The sequence below is a fragment of the Ictidomys tridecemlineatus genome, chromosome 10, assembly GCF_052094955.1.
Source record: "Ictidomys tridecemlineatus isolate mIctTri1 chromosome 10, mIctTri1.hap1, whole genome shotgun sequence".
Taxonomy (NCBI): domain Eukaryota; kingdom Metazoa; phylum Chordata; class Mammalia; order Rodentia; family Sciuridae; genus Ictidomys; species Ictidomys tridecemlineatus.
Window position 1 is genome coordinate 81,653,686 of NC_135486.1, and position 19,486 is coordinate 81,673,171.

The 19,486-nt window shown below is 31.5% G+C and overlaps 1 protein-coding gene across 1 annotated transcript in view; it reads left to right on the forward strand.

The window, feature by feature from the left end:
• The window catches only part of Dnajc1 (DnaJ heat shock protein family (Hsp40) member C1), a 210,355-nt gene that overhangs the window by 119,239 nt on the left and 71,630 nt on the right, over window positions 1-19,486 (forward strand). Inside the window, exon 8 of the mRNA XM_005325773.4 lies at window positions 11,636-11,799. Coding sequence (XP_005325830.2) covers window positions 11,636-11,799 — 164 coding nt within the window. The remainder of the gene's footprint in view (window positions 1-11,635; window positions 11,800-19,486) is intronic.

The window sequence follows — 19,486 nt, forward strand, 5'->3', positions numbered from 1 at the left end:
TTTTCATATTTATTTTTTAGTTTTCAGTGAACATAACATCTTTATTTTATTTTTATGTGGTGCTGAGGATCGAACCCAGCGCACCATGCATGCCAGGCAAGCGGGCTACCGCTTGAGCCACATCCCCAGCCCAAGTTATATAATTCTTTAAAGCAAACTTCTGTTGAGAGAAGAATTAGGATAATAGAAGATTACATATTAAGGTTGGCAGATGCATGTGGTGGGAAGAAATGGGCAAATGAAATTACAAATGTAATTTTTATATAATTGTTTTTAAGTAAAATAGTACATAAGTATTTTCAAGCCTTTCAGATTACCAAAAGGAAAAAAATCACATTAATAAAAGAAGAAAATATTAAACTAACCTAGATTTTACCTGTAGAGAGAGTGTGAACACACTATATTTCATAGCTTTCATAGCTTCATATAATTTTTGTAACAAACCAGTTACTACTTTTCAATTTTTGCATATGTTAGAATTATCTAATGATAATGAACTACTTATACATATGGCCTGTAAAAGAATACAGGTTAAATATTAAGTATTTATCACAATGAAAAAGCTCCTTCTGAAGTTTGTAGTCATTTTTTCTAAAATTGTTCAAAGATTTTTGTTGTTGTTGTTTACAGTATTTGGACCTCATGCATGATATGCAGGGGTTCTACCACTAAAATGTATCCCCAGCTATGTTCAAAGAATTTTGTTCTAAGAATTTGATTAAAATTCTAAGATTTTAATAATACTTTTATTTTGTTCTTTAATTTAAAAATGTGAAGGAACACAAAATCTTAAATAAGTATCTGATAGCCCTCTCTGTTCTTCAGTAGATATATAATAGTCTTCTGAAACATTTGAAAATCTATTACTAGTTTATCAGTTATTGAAACTCAGAATGGAATAAGTAAATGTAATAAAACATTTAAAACAATACTCATACTAGGCTCTAGGTAATGAGACTGCTGTTTTTTTCTCTTTCTTTATTTTCCTATTAGTGATAGATTTGGAAAAGGTGATGGTATCAACATTAAGAATGGTAAAGAACAGACACATTCACTGTTAACAATGTGGAAAACTGTCTTGTGTATTTTAATGTAGTTTCTAATGGTTACATGAAAAGAATATTTTAATTAATTTTGTTAATTTCATTATAGTGTTCTGCATTATGTACTGTAGAATTAATACATAAAGGCATCCCAAAACCCCCAGTGTGCATTTCATTTGCCCCATCCTTCTTAGTTTTAAAGACTATCATTGGAATACTGAGTTCATAATAATATTTCTATTTAATTGAGTTAGTGCAACTCAAGCAGATTAAGTTAATTTTCACCACCTAACTGCTAATCTTCCCTCACATGTATCTGCTTTACTGCTTACGGTGCCGTATTCTCAGAGGCTTGTATCAGAACTACCTTGAATAGGGTGTGGTGGTCTTATTAAAATGATATTTCAGAGAAGGGGGGGAGTGTAAAAAAGTTAATTTCTTAAAAATAAATATCCTTCTAAGAAATCTTTGTGCAAAAAAATTGTCAATCTCTGGGAAATGTTTGGCACTTATTTTTATAAACCTTTAATCAATTTTATAAGTTTAAATAAATAAATATTTATTTATAAGAATATATATTTTTTGAGTATTTGGGATATTTTTATACATTCTCTATTTTTGTGAATTTCATCCTTAAATCACTTTTTAGAAAGTTTTCTGTGTTGGGGATCAAACCCAGGCAAATGCTTTACCACGGAACTATAATTCCCATTCCCATTATAAATCAATAGAAGCCAATTTTTAAGAATTAAAAATGAAAATGAAACAATTCACATCATGAATGGAAAATTCATTTATATATATGTACATATATGTACATACATATATATGTGTGTGTGTGTGTTTCTATATGTAAATCTATATATTTTTCTTTATCTTTTTGGTACTAGGGATTGAACCCAGAGGCTCTCTACCACTGAGATATATCCCCACCATTTTTTTTTTTTTTTTTGAGACAGAGTCTGGTTAATTTGTCAAGCCAGACTTTGACCTTGCAAACCTCCTGCCTCAGCCTCCCAAGTAACTGGAATACAGGAGTGTGCCACCAGGTCTGGCTCATTTTTTTTTAAGTTTTTAAATTGACACTTAAAAATTGCACATATTTATGGGATACCATGTGATGTTTTGATACATGTATGTATTATATATGTTCAAATCAGGGCAAATATCTGTTTTCTCAAATTTTTTTTATTTTTTTGTGGCAAAAACATTTAAATCCTTTCTTACATTTCTCACTAGCTTTTTAAAAATAATACATTATCGATGAATGGAAAATAAATGTTTAGCTCATTTTATAGAGATATTGTTTGTAAAGGTCATTGTTTGAATAGATAAAAGAAAAGGTAGAAGTAAAACTTAGTAATTCCTTTGCTCTTTTCTCTATAACTTTTATGATGTTAAAATTACAAAAGTTATCAAACCCTCCTGCCAAGTACATCTTTATATGTAAAAATACTGTTTTTGACATTAGTCATGTTTTGCTGCTTGTTTTGTGTACCCCGTTGCGTGTTCCAGTGGTGGACCTAAGTTGGTTATCAAGGAGACACAAAGTAGGATGAGACATTTAGTGACAGTGGGGACAGAATATGCCTTTTTAGTGTCTCAGGATGAGAGTGCATTCACCTTCCTTAAGATAAAGAATATTCGTTTCCTAGAAACTTGGGTTCATGAAGAAAGGAGATGCTGATGCTGATGTATAAATTAATTCACAGGTTGATGAGAAAGAGGAAAAAAGAGGCTTGGAGGGGAAGTGTAGCTCCAATTTAGATTTAAAACATTGACTTTGCCTTATGTATAGGGTGTTCATGGATAGGAGAATAACAAGATAACTGAAGATAACTTTATTTATGATAAGGCATGATCAGTCCCCAGCTCCATTATATTTGGAAACAGGACTAATTGAAACTCTGTACCTCAACTTAGGAGCCATATTATATTTTAAAACCCAATAGAAGCCCTACTCCCAAGATTTTGTATGTAGATACAAAATCCCTAAAGAATAGTTTACCCTAATTATAATAAAAGAGTGAATTTTTTAGATAATATAGTTCAAATATAAATTAACAATGCCTTTAATATTTCAAATCATAGTGCTATATATATATGCACTATGTTTTACTCTTCTCTCTAAAATGATTCCAGGAAGTTTTTTTATCTAATGGAATATATAAATGTTTGTGGCTATAGATTGATAACTCAAATTTTAATCAAAAATTTACCTATTAATTTGGAAATGAATACCTAATTTAGTATTATGCTTTTTAAAATAATGTGTGAATTTATAAGCTTCATGCTGTCTGGTATATAGCCTGTCTGATATATATATATATATATATCCTTTGTGGCTATAAACCTAGAGCCTAGAACAATGCCAGGCATATATATACTACATACTTGGTAAATGTCTTGAATTAATTAATTAATTTAGAAATACTAGCACTTGGATTATAGCTCAGTGTTAGAGCACTTGCCGAGTATGCATGAGGTCCTGGGTTCAATTTCCAGCGCTGCAGGTAGTGGGGAGAAATACTCTATTACTCTTTTCCACCCTCATACTTCTTAAAATAATTTAAACTCTTCAACAACATTTCTTCAAGAATGTCTTTGTCATCACTAAAACTGTTTTTTGAATAATCAGCTCAGTTTTCCAGACTATATCATCCTTAATCTATATATATGGTCCCTTTAAATCCATATATAATGATGTCTCTGGAAATATAAACCCAAACTACAAGTACTAGTCACCTAATATTAGAATCTTTTCCTGTTTTCATTGTTGCTACAACAAAATTGTATAATGTTTTTCTGTTTGTTTTTACTTGGAAATAATTATAGACTCACAGAAAGTTACAAAGATAGCACAAAAAAAGTTCCATGTACCTTCATCTCAGTTTCTCTCATTTCTGATAGCTTATCTACCAAAACCAGGATATTGACATTGATACAAAGTGTTAACTGGTACTTCTGTACTAGTTTATCATATTTATATATTCATGTAACCACCACCCCAATCCATACTGGGGCATTATTAGCATTGTTTTATCTTTTTTCTTATTCTCCCCGCAGTTACTCCTGTTTCTTTCACCATGCCCTGATATCCTTAATATCCTGCAACTATTAATGTATTTTTCATCTCTATAACTTTGTCATTTTAAGAATTTGATTTTTGAGGATCATAAAATATGTGACCTTTTGAGATTGGCTTTTTTCACACAGCATACTGCCAAGTTTTTCTATGTATCAATAATTCATTTTTCATAGAAGAATAATATTCCATGGTATTCATGTATCACAATTTGCTTAAGCATTCATCAATTGTAGGACATTTTGGTTGTTTATATTTTTGGCTATTGTATATAAACTTGCTATACATGGACAAGTTTTTGTATAAACTTAGTTTTCATTTATCTGGGAAATGGCCAAAAATGCAATTGCTGGATCATATGGTAAATTTATGTTTAGAGTGTTAGGAAACTGTAAAGCTATTTTCCAGAATGACTGTACCATTTTAGATTCCACCAGCAATGTGTGCAGATGCTGGTCTCTGAATCCTCACTGGCATATGACATTGTCACTATTTTTAGTTTTAGCTGTTCCAATAAGTTTATAGAGATTTTATGGTATTAATTTACATTCCCCTGATTTCTAGTGATGGTGAAACATTTTGCGTGTGCTTATTTGCTAACCAAATATTCTCTTCAGTGAAATGTAACCTTATATCTTTTGCCTGTTTCCTAATTGAATCTTTTTTATTGTTGAGTTTTGAGTGTTCTTTCTATATTTTAGATATGAGTCCTTTATCAGATATGTTATTTGTAAATGTTTTCTCCCAGTTGTAGCTTGTCTTTTCATTGTAGAGCAAGTTTTAAATTCTAATTTTTGATAATTAGAATAATTATCTAATTGTTTTCTATGAATTGTTTTAGGTCAAAGATTTAACAGTTTCCTACTGTATTTTGTTGAAAAATTATAATTTTACACAATCCTGTGTTCCTTTTTGGGGGAAGTATTGGGGATAGAACTCAGGAGTACTCAACCATTGAGCCACATCCCCAGCCAATTTTTTGTATTTTATTTAGAGACAGGGTCTCACTGGGTTACTTAGTGCCTGGCTGTTGCTGAGGCTGGCTTTGAACTTGCATTCCTTCTGCCTCGGCCTCTCACTGGGGTCACAGGCATGCACCACTGAGCTAGGCCTCGGTGGTCCATTTTGAGTTCATTTGTCCTAAAGTTTTAGTGAGGTTTAGATTGAAGTTCATTTTTTTTTTTTGCTTCAGCATTGTTTTTGGAAATATATTTCTCTTCCATTGAATTTCACTTAATATTTGTCTTAAATCAATTGCACTTACTTGTGTGTGCATAAGAATTTTCTTCTAGATTCTTTATGCTGTTTCATTGGTCTATATTTCTTTTCTTCTGTCAATATGATAGTCTTGATTATGTGGCCATACAACTTTTAAAATTGGATTAAGTGATTCTTCTCATTTTATTCTTGTTTCTCAAAATGTTTTAGCTATTCTAGTTCCTTTGCCTTTTAGTTTCTGCTTCTGGGATGGTATTGTGTTGCTGTGTCATGGGGAGAGGACAAGTACTGTGTCCTCACATGGCAGAAGGGACAGAAGAGGAAAAGGTGCCACTGTATGAAGCCTCTTTTATATAGGCCTTAATCCTATTCCTGAGGGAGGATCCCCTATGACCATATCACCTCTTAAAAAGCCTACCTTGCTGGAGATTGTTTCAACATGAATTTTGGAGGGGCATAAGCATTCCAACTACAATATTAGGTTTCTCTTTTATATTGTTTTTTGTATGACCTTAGTATCAGAGTAATACTAGCTTTATATAATAAATTAGGAAGTGTTTTATTTTCTAAAAAATGTGTAGTATTGGTGTTAAATGTTTGGCATTGTTCTCTGGTGACACCACCTAAGCTTATCTTTTTGTGAAGTTTTTAAATTACGAATGAATTTTCCTTTGTAGTTTAAGGCTATTCAAATATCAATTTTATATATCTATTTCATGGAGAGTTGGTATAATTTTTTAAATATATTTAATTTTATTTTTATGTGGTGCTGAGAATCAAACCCAGCGCCCCGTGCATGCCAGGCGAGTGCGTTACCGCTTGAGCCACATCCCCAGACCATAGTTGGTATAATTTGTATTTCTGAGAAATTGGTTGATTTCATATAAATCATCAAATTTATATATCTAGGGACTGGGATTGTGGCTCAGTGGTAGAGCATTTGCCTGGTATGTGTGAGGCCCTGGGTTCGATCCTTAGCACCACATATAAATAAAGAAATAAAGTAAAAAATCCACTGACAACTAAAAAAAAATTATATATCTAGAGTTTTTCTAATACTTGCTTTTTCTCTTCATGTTTGTATGTCCTATCATTTCCCCCTTTTCAGTGTTAATATTGGTAACTTTTGTCTTCTCTCTTTTTTCTTTACCAATTTTGTCAGATGTTTTTAAATTTTATCAATATTTACAAAGAATTCTTTTTTTCACTGATTTTTTTCTTGTTTTTGTTTTCAATTTTGTTGATTTTGTTATTGCCTTTCTTCTGCTTGCTTTAGGCTTGTTTTCATCTTTTTTAAAATTTGTTCTAATTATACATGACAGCAGAATGCATTTCAGTTTTGTTTTCATCTTTGTTTCCTAGTTTATTTATGTAGACATTTAGATATTGATTTGAAGCCTTCCCTCTCTTTCAATGTAAACATTTAGTGCTATAAATCTCCCTCTCTACAAATGAGTATTGGGAACTGTGCCACCAATGAAAGGAAATCCTAAGGAAGTACACTTCTTTACAGAGCTGTGTCATACCATCCTTTGGGCCTCTGCTGGAAAGTAGAATCAAGTCTCAAATAATGCCTTTCTAATTATATCCTCTATTATCATAGATGTAGGACAGTACTATATCATACTCTGAATGTACAACTTCTTGTACCTGCTTTATGATACATAGTAGTGGTCATGCTTTATCAGAGCTGGGGTTTTTAAATTTATTTTTTTAATTGTTAAGGACCTTTATTTTTATTTATTTATTCATATGTGGTGCTGCAAATCGAACCCAGTGCCTCAAACATGCTAGGCAATCTCTCTACCACTGAGCCACAACCACAGTCTGCTCAGAGCTATTTTAAAGGATATTACTCTAAAATGTTTTCTTTTCAGATAATGATTGAAAAGTTAATTTAAAAAAAAAACAGTGCCAGGTATCAATAAATAAATAAATTTCCTTCTCTGCACTGTTTGGGCTGTGTCCCACATATTTTGATATATTGTAATTTCATTTGATTCAGATTCATTGTTTTTCTTTCTTGGATTTTCTCTGTGTGATACATTTATTATTTAAAATTATGTTCTTTAATTTCCTAGAGTTCAGGCATCTTCCTTTTACCTTTTGTTACAAATTTCAAGTTTCATTCACTTTTAATGAGAAAACACACTCTGATTTCAGTTAATTTAAATTTGTTGATGTATGTTTTATGGTCCAAGATATTGTCTCTCTTTGGCATATATTCCACATGTATTTGAAAAGAATGTGTATTCTGCTTTTGTTAAATGGAAGGTTCTACATATGTGAGTTAAATCCAGTTGATTGATGATATTGTTTAGTTCTATATCCTTTCTTACCTTCTATTTAGTTGTACTTTTAAATATAAAGAAAGGGGTATTGAAGTCTTTGACTATAATTTTGAATTTGTTTTCAGATCCATCAGTTTTATGCATTTTATTTTATAGCTCTGTTGCTGGGTGCATACACATTTAGGATTGCTATGTCTTTTTGGTAGACTGACCCTTTTTTTTAAGTCATTATACAGTATCCCTTTTCATCCCAGATTTTCTTTGTTCTGAAGTCTACTTTGATAGGAATGAAGTATCTCTGCTTTCTTTTGGTTAATGTTTGCATGGTATATCTTTCTCAATCCTTTTACTTTCAACCTACCTGTATTTATACTTGAAGTGAGTTTCTTGTGGATGGCATATACAAAAGCCATGATTTTCATCTGCTTTACCGATCTCTATCTTTCAATATTATAGAAGGTGGTATTCCAAGTGCCACTAAGCAGTTGTAAAAGCCCTGATTCTTCACTAGGCTTCCTCTGAAACCATTGTGTCAGGGAAAGACACAGATATCTTATTACTGCTCAGTAGACCTGAAAGTCCAGCATACTCATGTGGTCTCCACTGACTCCACAGAGGGAGGGGAGAATCTTCATTACCTCTCAGCCTTCTCTCACATCCTTCTCGTGGGATAGTTGGAGTGCCTCATTGCAGGCTGGTAAGGGCAGAATTCTGGTCTTCCCATTACCCTTTACAGGGATGAGAGGTATGGGGAAGAGGGTGTGGCTACAGTTTTTCTGACTTGCTTGCCTGAAACAGTGGTTGTTATTGTCAGAATATTTTCCCAAGAAAAATTACTTGTGTGTGCTAAAAAAAGATACCTTTAAGATGTTGTGTCTTGCTTAATTTCTACAATACTATCAAGGTACAAGTGTTAATCTTAAGACCTGAAAAATAGCCTGAAGTTCCTGACCAAAGAACCTTAATCACTGTTTGGTAAATGGGTCCTGCCACAATAAACACTTGTACTTTGAGACAGAAAATATTTGATCAAAGTAGCTGGCTTATAAATTGAGTTGTTTAAGTATTTAATAAACCGACTACTTGTGCCGGAATGTTTTTGTTTATTTGTTTGTTTTATGGTGTTAGGGATTGAATAGGGCCTTGTAATAATCGGAAGTGCTCCACCGCAGAGTTACACTGTCTCAGAATTAGTTTGTTTTTGTTTTGTTTATTCCTGGGCCACTTTGTTTGGAAGGAACATTAAACTGAAGGACCCCCTTAAAATGATAATTGGCTCATTTATCATTCCTTTGATAATCTTACTGAATTAATTTTGGGGGGATGATGAAACTATTTCTCTTCACCAAACATGTAATGAATCAGGGTTTTACTTTTGCTTTTTTGCTATTTATTTTTTATTTTGTTATTTGATTTTTTTCTTTAGTTAATTGGTTTGATTTTTTTAAAGAGAGAGAGAATATTTAACTCAGAATTTTTCATATAAACTTCATAATGCTGCTAAAAATAGTCTGAGATTTGTTTTTTCCTGAATGAAGTATAAATAATGATATGTTCATTACTTCCAGAATTCATGATGCTTGGATCCATGCTGATTATATAGGTTTTACTAAAGGTAGAGAATTAGAGAGATGATGAGACTGCTTAGTAAATAGAAGCCTTTAATTTAGAGGCATATTTTCTAAAAGACATTTAGTTTTGAAAATACCTATTTTAAAAAATATATGTAAGATCTTGCCAATTGCAAAATGTTAGATGATATAAACTTAGCCCTACATTATTAAAATGGCACAGAATTTAAAATTTACTAAGCTATTGACATGTAGTTTTAGAAATCTGCACTTTCAGATAGATTTATGTTGTATCACCTTTTTAATCTTATGTTTATGTCAATAATTTTTAAAGTATATAAAAGTATATTCATATGTTATTTATTTTTTATTGTGGTGTTTCTTCTCTTTTCCTTTATTGTTTGTCTCTATGTTTCCTCTCTCCTCCATCTTTCTCCCAACATACCTTAGTATATTAATCCATATTTTTTTCCATATGGATTATAGACTAATATTCAAATATATTTACATGAATATATGTAATATGTACAAACATATACAGATATGTACACATAGGGATTTGGAGAGGTGTTATTTTGCCTTAATGTATGGACTTATATGCTTTTCTTCATCTTGCTTTTGTTATTGAAACTCATGGAATCTCTATTAGTCAACTGCTATAGCTCTATTTCAGTGGTGATCTAATGTTTCTCATTGTGGATGCATGTTCAATAATTATTCAGTCATTTCTCCTACTAAGCAATTATTGTTACTAGTTTTATATCTCTCTAAAGAAAAGAAAAAATAGTTATACACACACACACATATACTTATATACATACACACATACAATTACATTCTAATGCTTTTGTTGCTAGGGAAAAGGTTAAATTTTAATTTTAATAGATGTTTATAGACTGCTCTCCTATAAGGCTATAATAATTGTCATTTTTACCACCAATTTAGAGATGGCTTTTTCTCTGCCAATAACACATATTATTGGCTTTTAAATTTTCTATCTATTTGATGGTTCACAACCATATTTGACATTGCTCAAATTTGCATTTCTTTAACCTTTAGAGAGTAGAACATCTTTTCTTGTTTCTTGGCCAATGGATTTGTTCATTTGTGTATTGCCTATTCATGACCTTTACCTATTTTTTTTAATTGGGTTGCCTATTCCTTTGTCAATTTATTTAATCTCTTTATTATACTCTTTATATTAATCTTCTGTTTCTTCTCTGAATTGCAAATATTCTTTTGAAATCTGTTGTCTCTTGATAGGTTTATTCTATCTTTTGTCTTTTTGATGCCTTTATTCTATGTTCTATCTTCTTGATACATCTGTCTTTTGAAGAATCTGGGTTTTCAGTAGTTAAGATGTACTCTTCCTTTTTAAAAATGTCATTTTTAATATAATTTGTAAGATTTGTATTACTTTTAAAATAAACTCTCTTATCCAGTTGAAATTTATTTTAGAAAATGCTTATAAGACTATGTCCAGTTTTCTTTCAAATGAGTATTCCATTTTTGCAGAATCATTTATTAAATCCTTTTCTCATTGAATTTAAACATTTATGGGTTCAGTATTTACTTATTTTATTACATTGGCATTATAGCACACATAAACAAATGCATGCCAATACAGGGGGATGAAAATATCGTTTCGAGGTTTGGTAAGTTTTGATGATAGTAATTAAGAATGAGTCACTTCTTCATGTTGAGTCGCTGATCAGAATGGGATGTGGTAGAGAGCCCAGTTGATAGCCATTTACAGTTGGGCATTTCTTAGCAGGAATACATTATGAGAAATGTGTCATTAGGCAATTTCATCATTGTGGGAACATCATAGGGTGCTTACACACACTAAGATGGCTTTGATGTCACTAGGCAATATAATCTTATGGACTACCATTGTATGTTCATTGACAAAAACATCATTATGTCACACATGATTGTATTTATAACTATTCCTGATGTTGCCAGCTAATTTTTTATCTTTGTAAAATATTGAAAATATAAATATATACTATTTATTGAGAGCCAATTTATTTTACAGAAAAAATGGTTACTTCTCCTAAGTATTAAGTTACTTGCCCAATATTATATAACTAATACATATTAAACATAGGATTAAGACATGAAGTTAAAGGTCTTTCTATTGTGCCAAAATGAAATGTTTGGTGAAACGTACTTTGAAAACTAAAGGTACGGTGATAATGTCATAATCATCATATTAACATCTAAGTTTTATTTTAAAATAATGCAGTGATTAATATACAAGAAAACTGCAGCAGATTATTCAAAACAAAGAAGTTCTGTTGTGATTTAAAAAAATCATCCATGTGTTCTTTCATGATATGGTCTATGACTAAACTATTAGAATATTTTTAAATCCTTTTTATTCTTAAGACATTCCAATAACTGGTTCTTTTAAACATTTTTTAGAACAGAAGAAAGTTAAAGTTAAAAAACCAAAACCCGAATTTCCTGTATACATGCCTTTAGAAAATACATATGTTCAGTCTTATGATCATGGAACTTCTATAGAAGAAATTGAGGAGCAAATGGATGATTGGCTGGAAAACAGGAACAGGACACAGAAAAAACAGGTAAATAAACTTTTAAAAAGTTGTTTTAATTGAGTAAAACACTTATAGAAAAGTACATAAAATATAGCTATACAGCTCACCAAGATATATCCAAGGCACACCAAGTTAACCATTGCTAAGATCAATTACTAGAACATTGCCTATGTTTCCTCCTAGTTGCTGCCTTCTTTTTTCCAATTATCAAGACTTCTAATGCCATAGGCATTTTGCCCACATTTTGAATTTTACAAAGAGAATCATTTTATTGTACTCCTTTACTTCAGATTTTCTGTGTTCAGTATTTTATTTGTAAGATTTATCCATGATTATGTTTACCAGTAGGTTATTTTCATTGCTATATAATCATTTGTAAACAGTATATTTTATTTTGTTAGAGAAATATGGTATTTCCAGTTCATGGCTATAATAACTAATTTTCTTGCAAACATTCTCTTACATGTCTTCCAGTTTGTCTATATATAAAATTTTATTTTTGGAGTTAACTTTCAGGTCATAGCTCATCTTGAGTAAATATTTCTGAATCATTTTTTAAAATGTTTATACCAGTGTACCCTTCAATGGCAAGCAAAATATGATAGTTCCAGTTACTGTACATCCTAGCCAGTACTTGGTCATGTCTTCTATATTTTAACCATTATGGTAGTTTTGTGGTGATATCTAATTATGGTATAATTTTCATATCCTTTGAAGATTAAATTGAACACCATTTCTTATGTTTACTGAACACTGATAACTACTTATATGAAGTGCCTTTCCAAGTCTATTTTTTTACTCGATTGCCTATCTTTTGATACTGGTCTGTAAACAGTTCAGAAATTAGTCTTTGTATCCTTCTCTTCTATTTTTGGCTTGCCTTTTCATTCTCTAAACAGTGCTAATGGTACCTGTGAGAAGTTAATTTCAATTCTCTGCTCTCCTCTCCCCTGGCAAACACTCATCTACTTTCCATCTATATAGATTTGCCTATTCTGGATAGTTTGTATAATTGGAATCAAATAATATGTGGCCTTATATGTTTGGCTTTTTAAATTGGGCATAATGTTCTCAAGGTTCATCCATGGAGTAACATGTAACAGTACTTCATTCTTTTTGTGACTGAATAATATTTCCATTTGTGGGTATGTGATATACTGTTTATCCATTCATCAGCTGATGGACATTTAAGTTAATTCTACTTTTGGGCTATCATAAATGAAGGTGCTATTAAAATTAACATACAAGTCTGAGCATCTTTTGTGGTTTCTGTAAGGATTACAATTAACATCTTATAACAATCTAGTTAGGATTAATGCCAACTTAATTTCGATAGAATACAAAAACTTGGCTCCCATTCACTCTGTTCCACCTCCCTTTATGCTTGTTGTCAGTTTGAAGCAGGAAGCCAGAGAGAGATTCAGGAGTCAGGCTCAGGCTTTTATAACTACTTACTCTTGGAAGAACTCCTTTCAGGAGACTAGCATTCCTTTTGTAGGGCAATATCCCAAATGACTTAAGGACTACGTACTTGACCCCATCTCTTAAAGGTTCCATCAGCAACCACATTGCCACACTAGGGACCAGGCTCCTAACACATTAACCTTATGCCGACAAGCATCCAATCCAATTATACCTATGTTCAACTATTTCAAATGTTTGATTTACTCTTGAAAGAATTGTGTAACTGTGGTTTCTGTATTCTGTATATGCCAGATAGTTTATTAACTATGTTTTGAATTCTCTTGTTATTATCATTCAGTTTTTGCTTGCTTGTTAACCAGTTGCGCCAAGAGATGTGTTAAAAATCTTTCCCTGAGGGCCTGGGGTTGTAGCTCCGTAGTAGAGCACTTGCCTAGTATGTGTGAAGCACTGGGTTCAATCCTCAGCACCATATAAAAATAAATAAATAAAATGAAGATAACTTGATTTTTCTTCGTAAAAGTATCTTTTGAAAGCAAAAAGTCTTTAATTCAGATGTTCCCATTAACAAAATTTTTTCTTTTATATTTAATCCTTTAAATCCTAATTAGGAAATCTTTGCAAACCCAAAGTCACTAATAAAGTCACTAATATTTTCTCCTGTTCCCTTTTAGAAATTGTATAGTTTTTTTCTTCCATTTAGATTTGTGATCCATTTCAAGTCAACTTTTCCATATTGTGTGAAGTAGACGTCAAAGTTCAAACTTTTTCTTTTTTAGATTCAAACCTTTTTACATATGACTATGCCATGTTCCAGCTCCATTTGTTGAAGATTATCATTTTTCACTGAATTGCCATGGTATCTTGATTAGAAAGCAATTGATCATATATACATTGTTTTATTTCTGATGATTTTTTACTAATACATAGAAATAGAACTGATTTTTGTATATTGATCTTGTATTCAACAATTTTGCTCAACTAACTTATTAGTTCTAGTTGCTTCTTTACCCCTTGCCTTAGGATTTTCTACATAAATAATTATGTTGCCTACAAGTGAATAAAGTTTTACTTCTTAGTTTCCAGTTTGGAAGCTCTGTATCTTTTTGTGGCCTTTTGATTGGATAGGACTGCCAATTCAGTGTTGTTTTTTTTTTTTTTAAAGAAGTATTGAAAAAAGACATCCTTATAAGGATCTCAGGAAGTATTATCTTTTCATTACTTATTATGATGCTAGCTCTAGGCTTTAACAGATATTCTTCATCATCTTGGGGAAAATTCCTTCTATTTCTAGTTACTGAGTTTTCATCATGAATGGATGTTGAATTTTTTTTTCCAGATTGTTTATTTTCTGCATCTAAAAAGGATGGTTACATGGTCTTTCTCTTTTATCTGTTAATATATAATTCATTGAATTATGTTAATTTTAAAATGTTAAACCACTCTTAAGTTCCTGGGACAAACTCTGTTTTGGTCATTACATATTATCATTTTTTTATACAATGTGAATTTCATTTTCTTTTTAGTTTGTGTTCATACTGGTCTTAGTGCTTTGTTTTAACATTTTTGTCTGCTTATCATATCATCTGAGGCTGACCTCATAGAATGCATTGGAAGATGTTTCTCTTCTCTTTTCTAGACACATTTGTGGAATTTTTTATCTGTTTCTTCTCTGGTGAGCTATGATAGTTTGTGTCTATGAAGGGATATGACTATTTCATCTAAGTTGTTTAATGTACTGACAAGAGTTATTCCTAGAATTCCCTTATTACTATTTTAATATCTATAGAATTTATATTGATATTTCATCTTTATTTATGCTATTAGATTTTTTTTTCCTCGTACTGGGGACTGAACTGGGCCACTCAACCACTGAGCCACATCCCCAGCCCTATCTGTATTTTACTTAGAGACAGGGTCTCACTGAGTTGTTTAGCTCCTGGCTTTTGCTGAGACTGACTCTAAACTCAGAATCTTCTTGCATCAGCCTCCTGACTCCTGAGATTACAGGCATGCGTCCAGCTGGTATTAGCATAGCAATTTATATCTACTGTTTTAGTCCTGATCAGGCTGTCTAGAGGTACATCCAATTTACTGATCTTTAAAAATCAGTTTTTAGTTACATTGATTTTTTCTATATTGTTTTTCAGCTTTGTAAGGCATTGATTTCTACTTTTAAATTAATTTTTTCTGTATTCTGTTTAATTTTCCCTTTTTCTGGTGTCTTATGGTAGATGAAATATTGAGTCACTGGTTTGAATACTTCAGTCTTTTAGCTGTATCCTACAAATTTTATTATTATATTCTGGTTTTCATAAAGATCAAAATGTGTTCTAATTTCCTTTCCTATTTTTTATTCATGTTTAGTTTCCTAATAGATGCATATTTTGCAGATATCTTTCTGATATTGCTTCCTGTTTGCTTACAATTTTTATTATTACTAAAGTGTTATAGTTTTTGAAATTTTGGATGAGTAATCTATTTACATTTAGTATTATGATGACATTTTGGAATTTGAATCTGTCATCTTAATATTTGCTTTCTACTGGTCCCTCTTTTTAAAATAAAGTTTTGTTTCCATATTTTATATGTTAATTATACATAATAGTGGAATTTTTGTTACATATTCATTCTTGCACACAACATACCAATATACTTTGACCAGTGTCATTTGCCAGTATTTCCCCTTCTCCCTCTTATTTTATATTCATTTCTGTTTCCTCTTTTGCTTTCTTTTGGGTTGATTAAGTTTTAATATTTCATTTTACCCTTCCATGAATTTGGTATATATATATATATATATATATATATGTATATATATATATATATGTATTCCTTTTTCATTTTCTTTTAGTGGATAATATAAAACATGTAAAATGCATCTTATTGCAATCTTGTATTGATTTCTTAGCCACTTCCCAGACAATGCAATAATTTTAAACCCTTTACTTCCTCCATCTTCCTTCTGACTTTTGTGTTAGGAGTTGAGTTATATTCCCCCCAAATTCATGTTAAGGTCTGTGTTAGTTTTCTGTCACTGTGACAAAATGCCCTAACTTAATTTAAATATGTATTTTGCCTCATAGTTTCAGAATCTTCAGTCCATAGTTGCTTGATTCTGTTGGTTTTGGGCCTGTGGCAAAGTAATACATCATGGTGAATGTATGGCAGTTAGAAAAATAGGGGGAGGAGCAGTGACCCAACATCCCCTTTAAGCACATACTCCAGGTGAAATAACTTCCTTTCCCAAGGCCCCATCTCCTAAAGGTACCACCATCTCCCAACAGCACCATCCAGCTTAGGACCAACCCTTGAATATATAAGCCTTTGGGTGACATTTAACATCCAAACCAAAACAAAGTCCTAACCCCCAGTACCTCAGAATATAACCCTATTTGTAAATAGGATCATTACAGATGTCATACAATGAAGTCATACTGTAATTTTTGTCTGTAGAACTATGTATTTAAGTAGCATTTGCTTTCCCAGATTACTTTGTTTCAAAGCCTATATCCTTTTCTCATTAGAACTTTTTCCTGGTTTCGAACTTATCATAAAAAATGTGTATACATTAGACTCACAGTAAATATTTGTTAAATTAATCAATGCCCAAAATAATTTATCATGGTAATTTCTGCTGAGAGAGCATAATAATAGGCAAGTAGGAGACAAAATACTGAATTCTAAAGTTGGGAGACCCAAATCTTATAGTTTTAGCATCACCATTTATTACCTACAGGATTGGGATTTAGTTGTCTTATTTAACACTTTACAAAAAGTATGAATTTGTCTGCTTCTTCTTCCTTAGAGATATGAGAATAAAATATTTTAAAAACTGAGGAACCCTAAAATATGAACTTTTCTTCTTATACTAGCCATGTTTGGGATCCTGCTATGATTTTCAAAGTTTTCATTTCAAAAGTTTCCCTTTTTTCCTTTTCATTAGTAGAAACTGAAGATAAATATATGTTCCAGTTACCCTTGTTGCTGTTTGTATTTTCAACAACTTCTCTAAAAGCCTAAGTTTTATTTTGGTCCAGTATTTATTTGGGAAGGTTTGAAATACTTATCTGCATGCTTTTAGAAGGTACTGATGTAAAATGATGTAATTGACAGATGAGCTTTTAAGGAAGGATGCCTTGGGTTTAAATGGGGTATAACAATCATAGAGCTATGTGTCTACATGTAGTTTGTATACACAAATCCTATAAGGAAAATACCATTGGAGAAAACTAGTTGTTGGGAGTTACTTGTTATTTGACATGTTATCATCAGTTACTTGTTATTTGACATGTTATCATCAGTTACTTGTTATTTGACATGTTATCATCAGTAACTCCCAACAACTAGTTTTCTCCAATGGTATTTTCCTTATGGAATTTGTGTATACAAACTACATGTAGACACATAGCTCCATGACTGTTGTATCCCATGTACTATATATGTACTATAATGATATAGGATTTGTGTATACAAACTACATGTAGACACATAGCTCCATGACTGTTGTATCCCATATACATATATAGTACAGGAATGATCCTATGTGCTGTACATGTAGTGCTCACTTAACCCTCATAAGAATGATATATAATAGTATTTTCTCTATTTTATAGAGAATGTTTGAATGTCAAGGTCACTATTAGATATATATATATTTTTAAAGGGGTTTTTTTTCAGAGAGAGAGAATTTTTTAATATTTATTTTTCAGTTGTTGGCGGACACAATATCTTTGTTTGTATGTGGTGCTGAGGATCGAACCCGGGCCGCACGCATGCCAGGCGAGCACGCTACCACTTGAGCCACATCCCCAGCCCTTAGATATATATTTAATTGAATTATATTCACTTATCATTTTTTAGGTCAAAACATTCAAATATCAAAAATTTTACATGGCTCAACAAATATAAGTAAATTAGGCATTAATTCATCTGTGGAATTTCTTAATCTTCTTAAGCTCTTAGGAAGGTCAAATCCAGGTAATTTCTCCCAGATTTTGCTAGGGTTTTCATCAGTGTCTCCAACATTGTGTAGTAATAAGAGAAAGACAATAAACATCCAAGTAGGAATATTAAATGAATCAAACACATTATTTTAAAGTTATTTCTGATTATTTTATAGTTATCTGACATATTTTATAAGTTAGTAGTAGTCTTTTTTTCCCATTTCTGAAACAGTAGCTAAATATTTTAAATCCAATAAACAAATATCAAATAATTTTTTGTGAAAATAATCATTGAAAGTTATGATTAATGGAAGTAAGATTTTAATGTTATTGGACAACCCAAAACAAATGATTTTCCATCATAAATAGTATAACAAAGTCTTTTAAAATAAAATATGTTATTTTCCCTCCTGGTGACCTGGTGGTAACGTTCCACAGTGTTTTATGTAGGAGACCTGGATTTCATTCCTGTTCTCGTTATCTCTCTCCCTAGGGCTGCAATGAATAAAATAAGAAATAAAATCACTGTCCTGCATCCTTATTGCCATGGGTTGTACCCTTGTCAGATTTCATAAGCTAAGTTAGATGGTCCTGGTTACCATTAGGGTAGAAGACCTCAAAGAAAACAAAGTGTGGACCACAACATCCTCCATGCAGCCAGTATTTCATCTTCCATGAAACCTAGTCTTACAGTTATTATTGCACTTTCCTCTGGTTGATTTGCTTGCTCTAGGGGGGAAAAAGTTCTTAAAAGTAGATGCATTTCTGCTCATTTAAATTAATGCATTTATTTGTTTTCCCTTTTAAAAGGCTGTTTAGCTTGAAAGATATTTGCTTATATTCTTGAGACAATATTCTAACTAGCAATGTTTTTATTGTCTAAAAATTTTGAGACTTTTCATTTTTAAGTGTTTAGTTTCTTTTTTTATTAGTTTGATAAAGTTGCCTTTGCTTTACAAATAATAAAATATACTACATAAAATTGTGCTTTAGCCCAAATAACGTAACTGTTAAGATTCAAAATTACACTTGTTTTTTTATTCCCTTTAAAAGGTTATCTACATACTCTATAATCTTACCATTTAAGTTTAAAGTCTCAAATACCAACAATTTCATACATATATGTGTATGTATGTGTGTATACATGTATACCTTCTAAAACTGTTCCTGATAAATTTCACCCACACAAACATACCTTTCATAAGTTCTGATGGTATACATATATGCATGTACCCCCATATACAAACACACCTACATTATCTAACGTTCTGGTTTCCTTCCTCCCTTCTTTCCTTAATTTCTTCAGTGAATATTTTTTTCTAATGACATTTTGCATAAAACCTCAA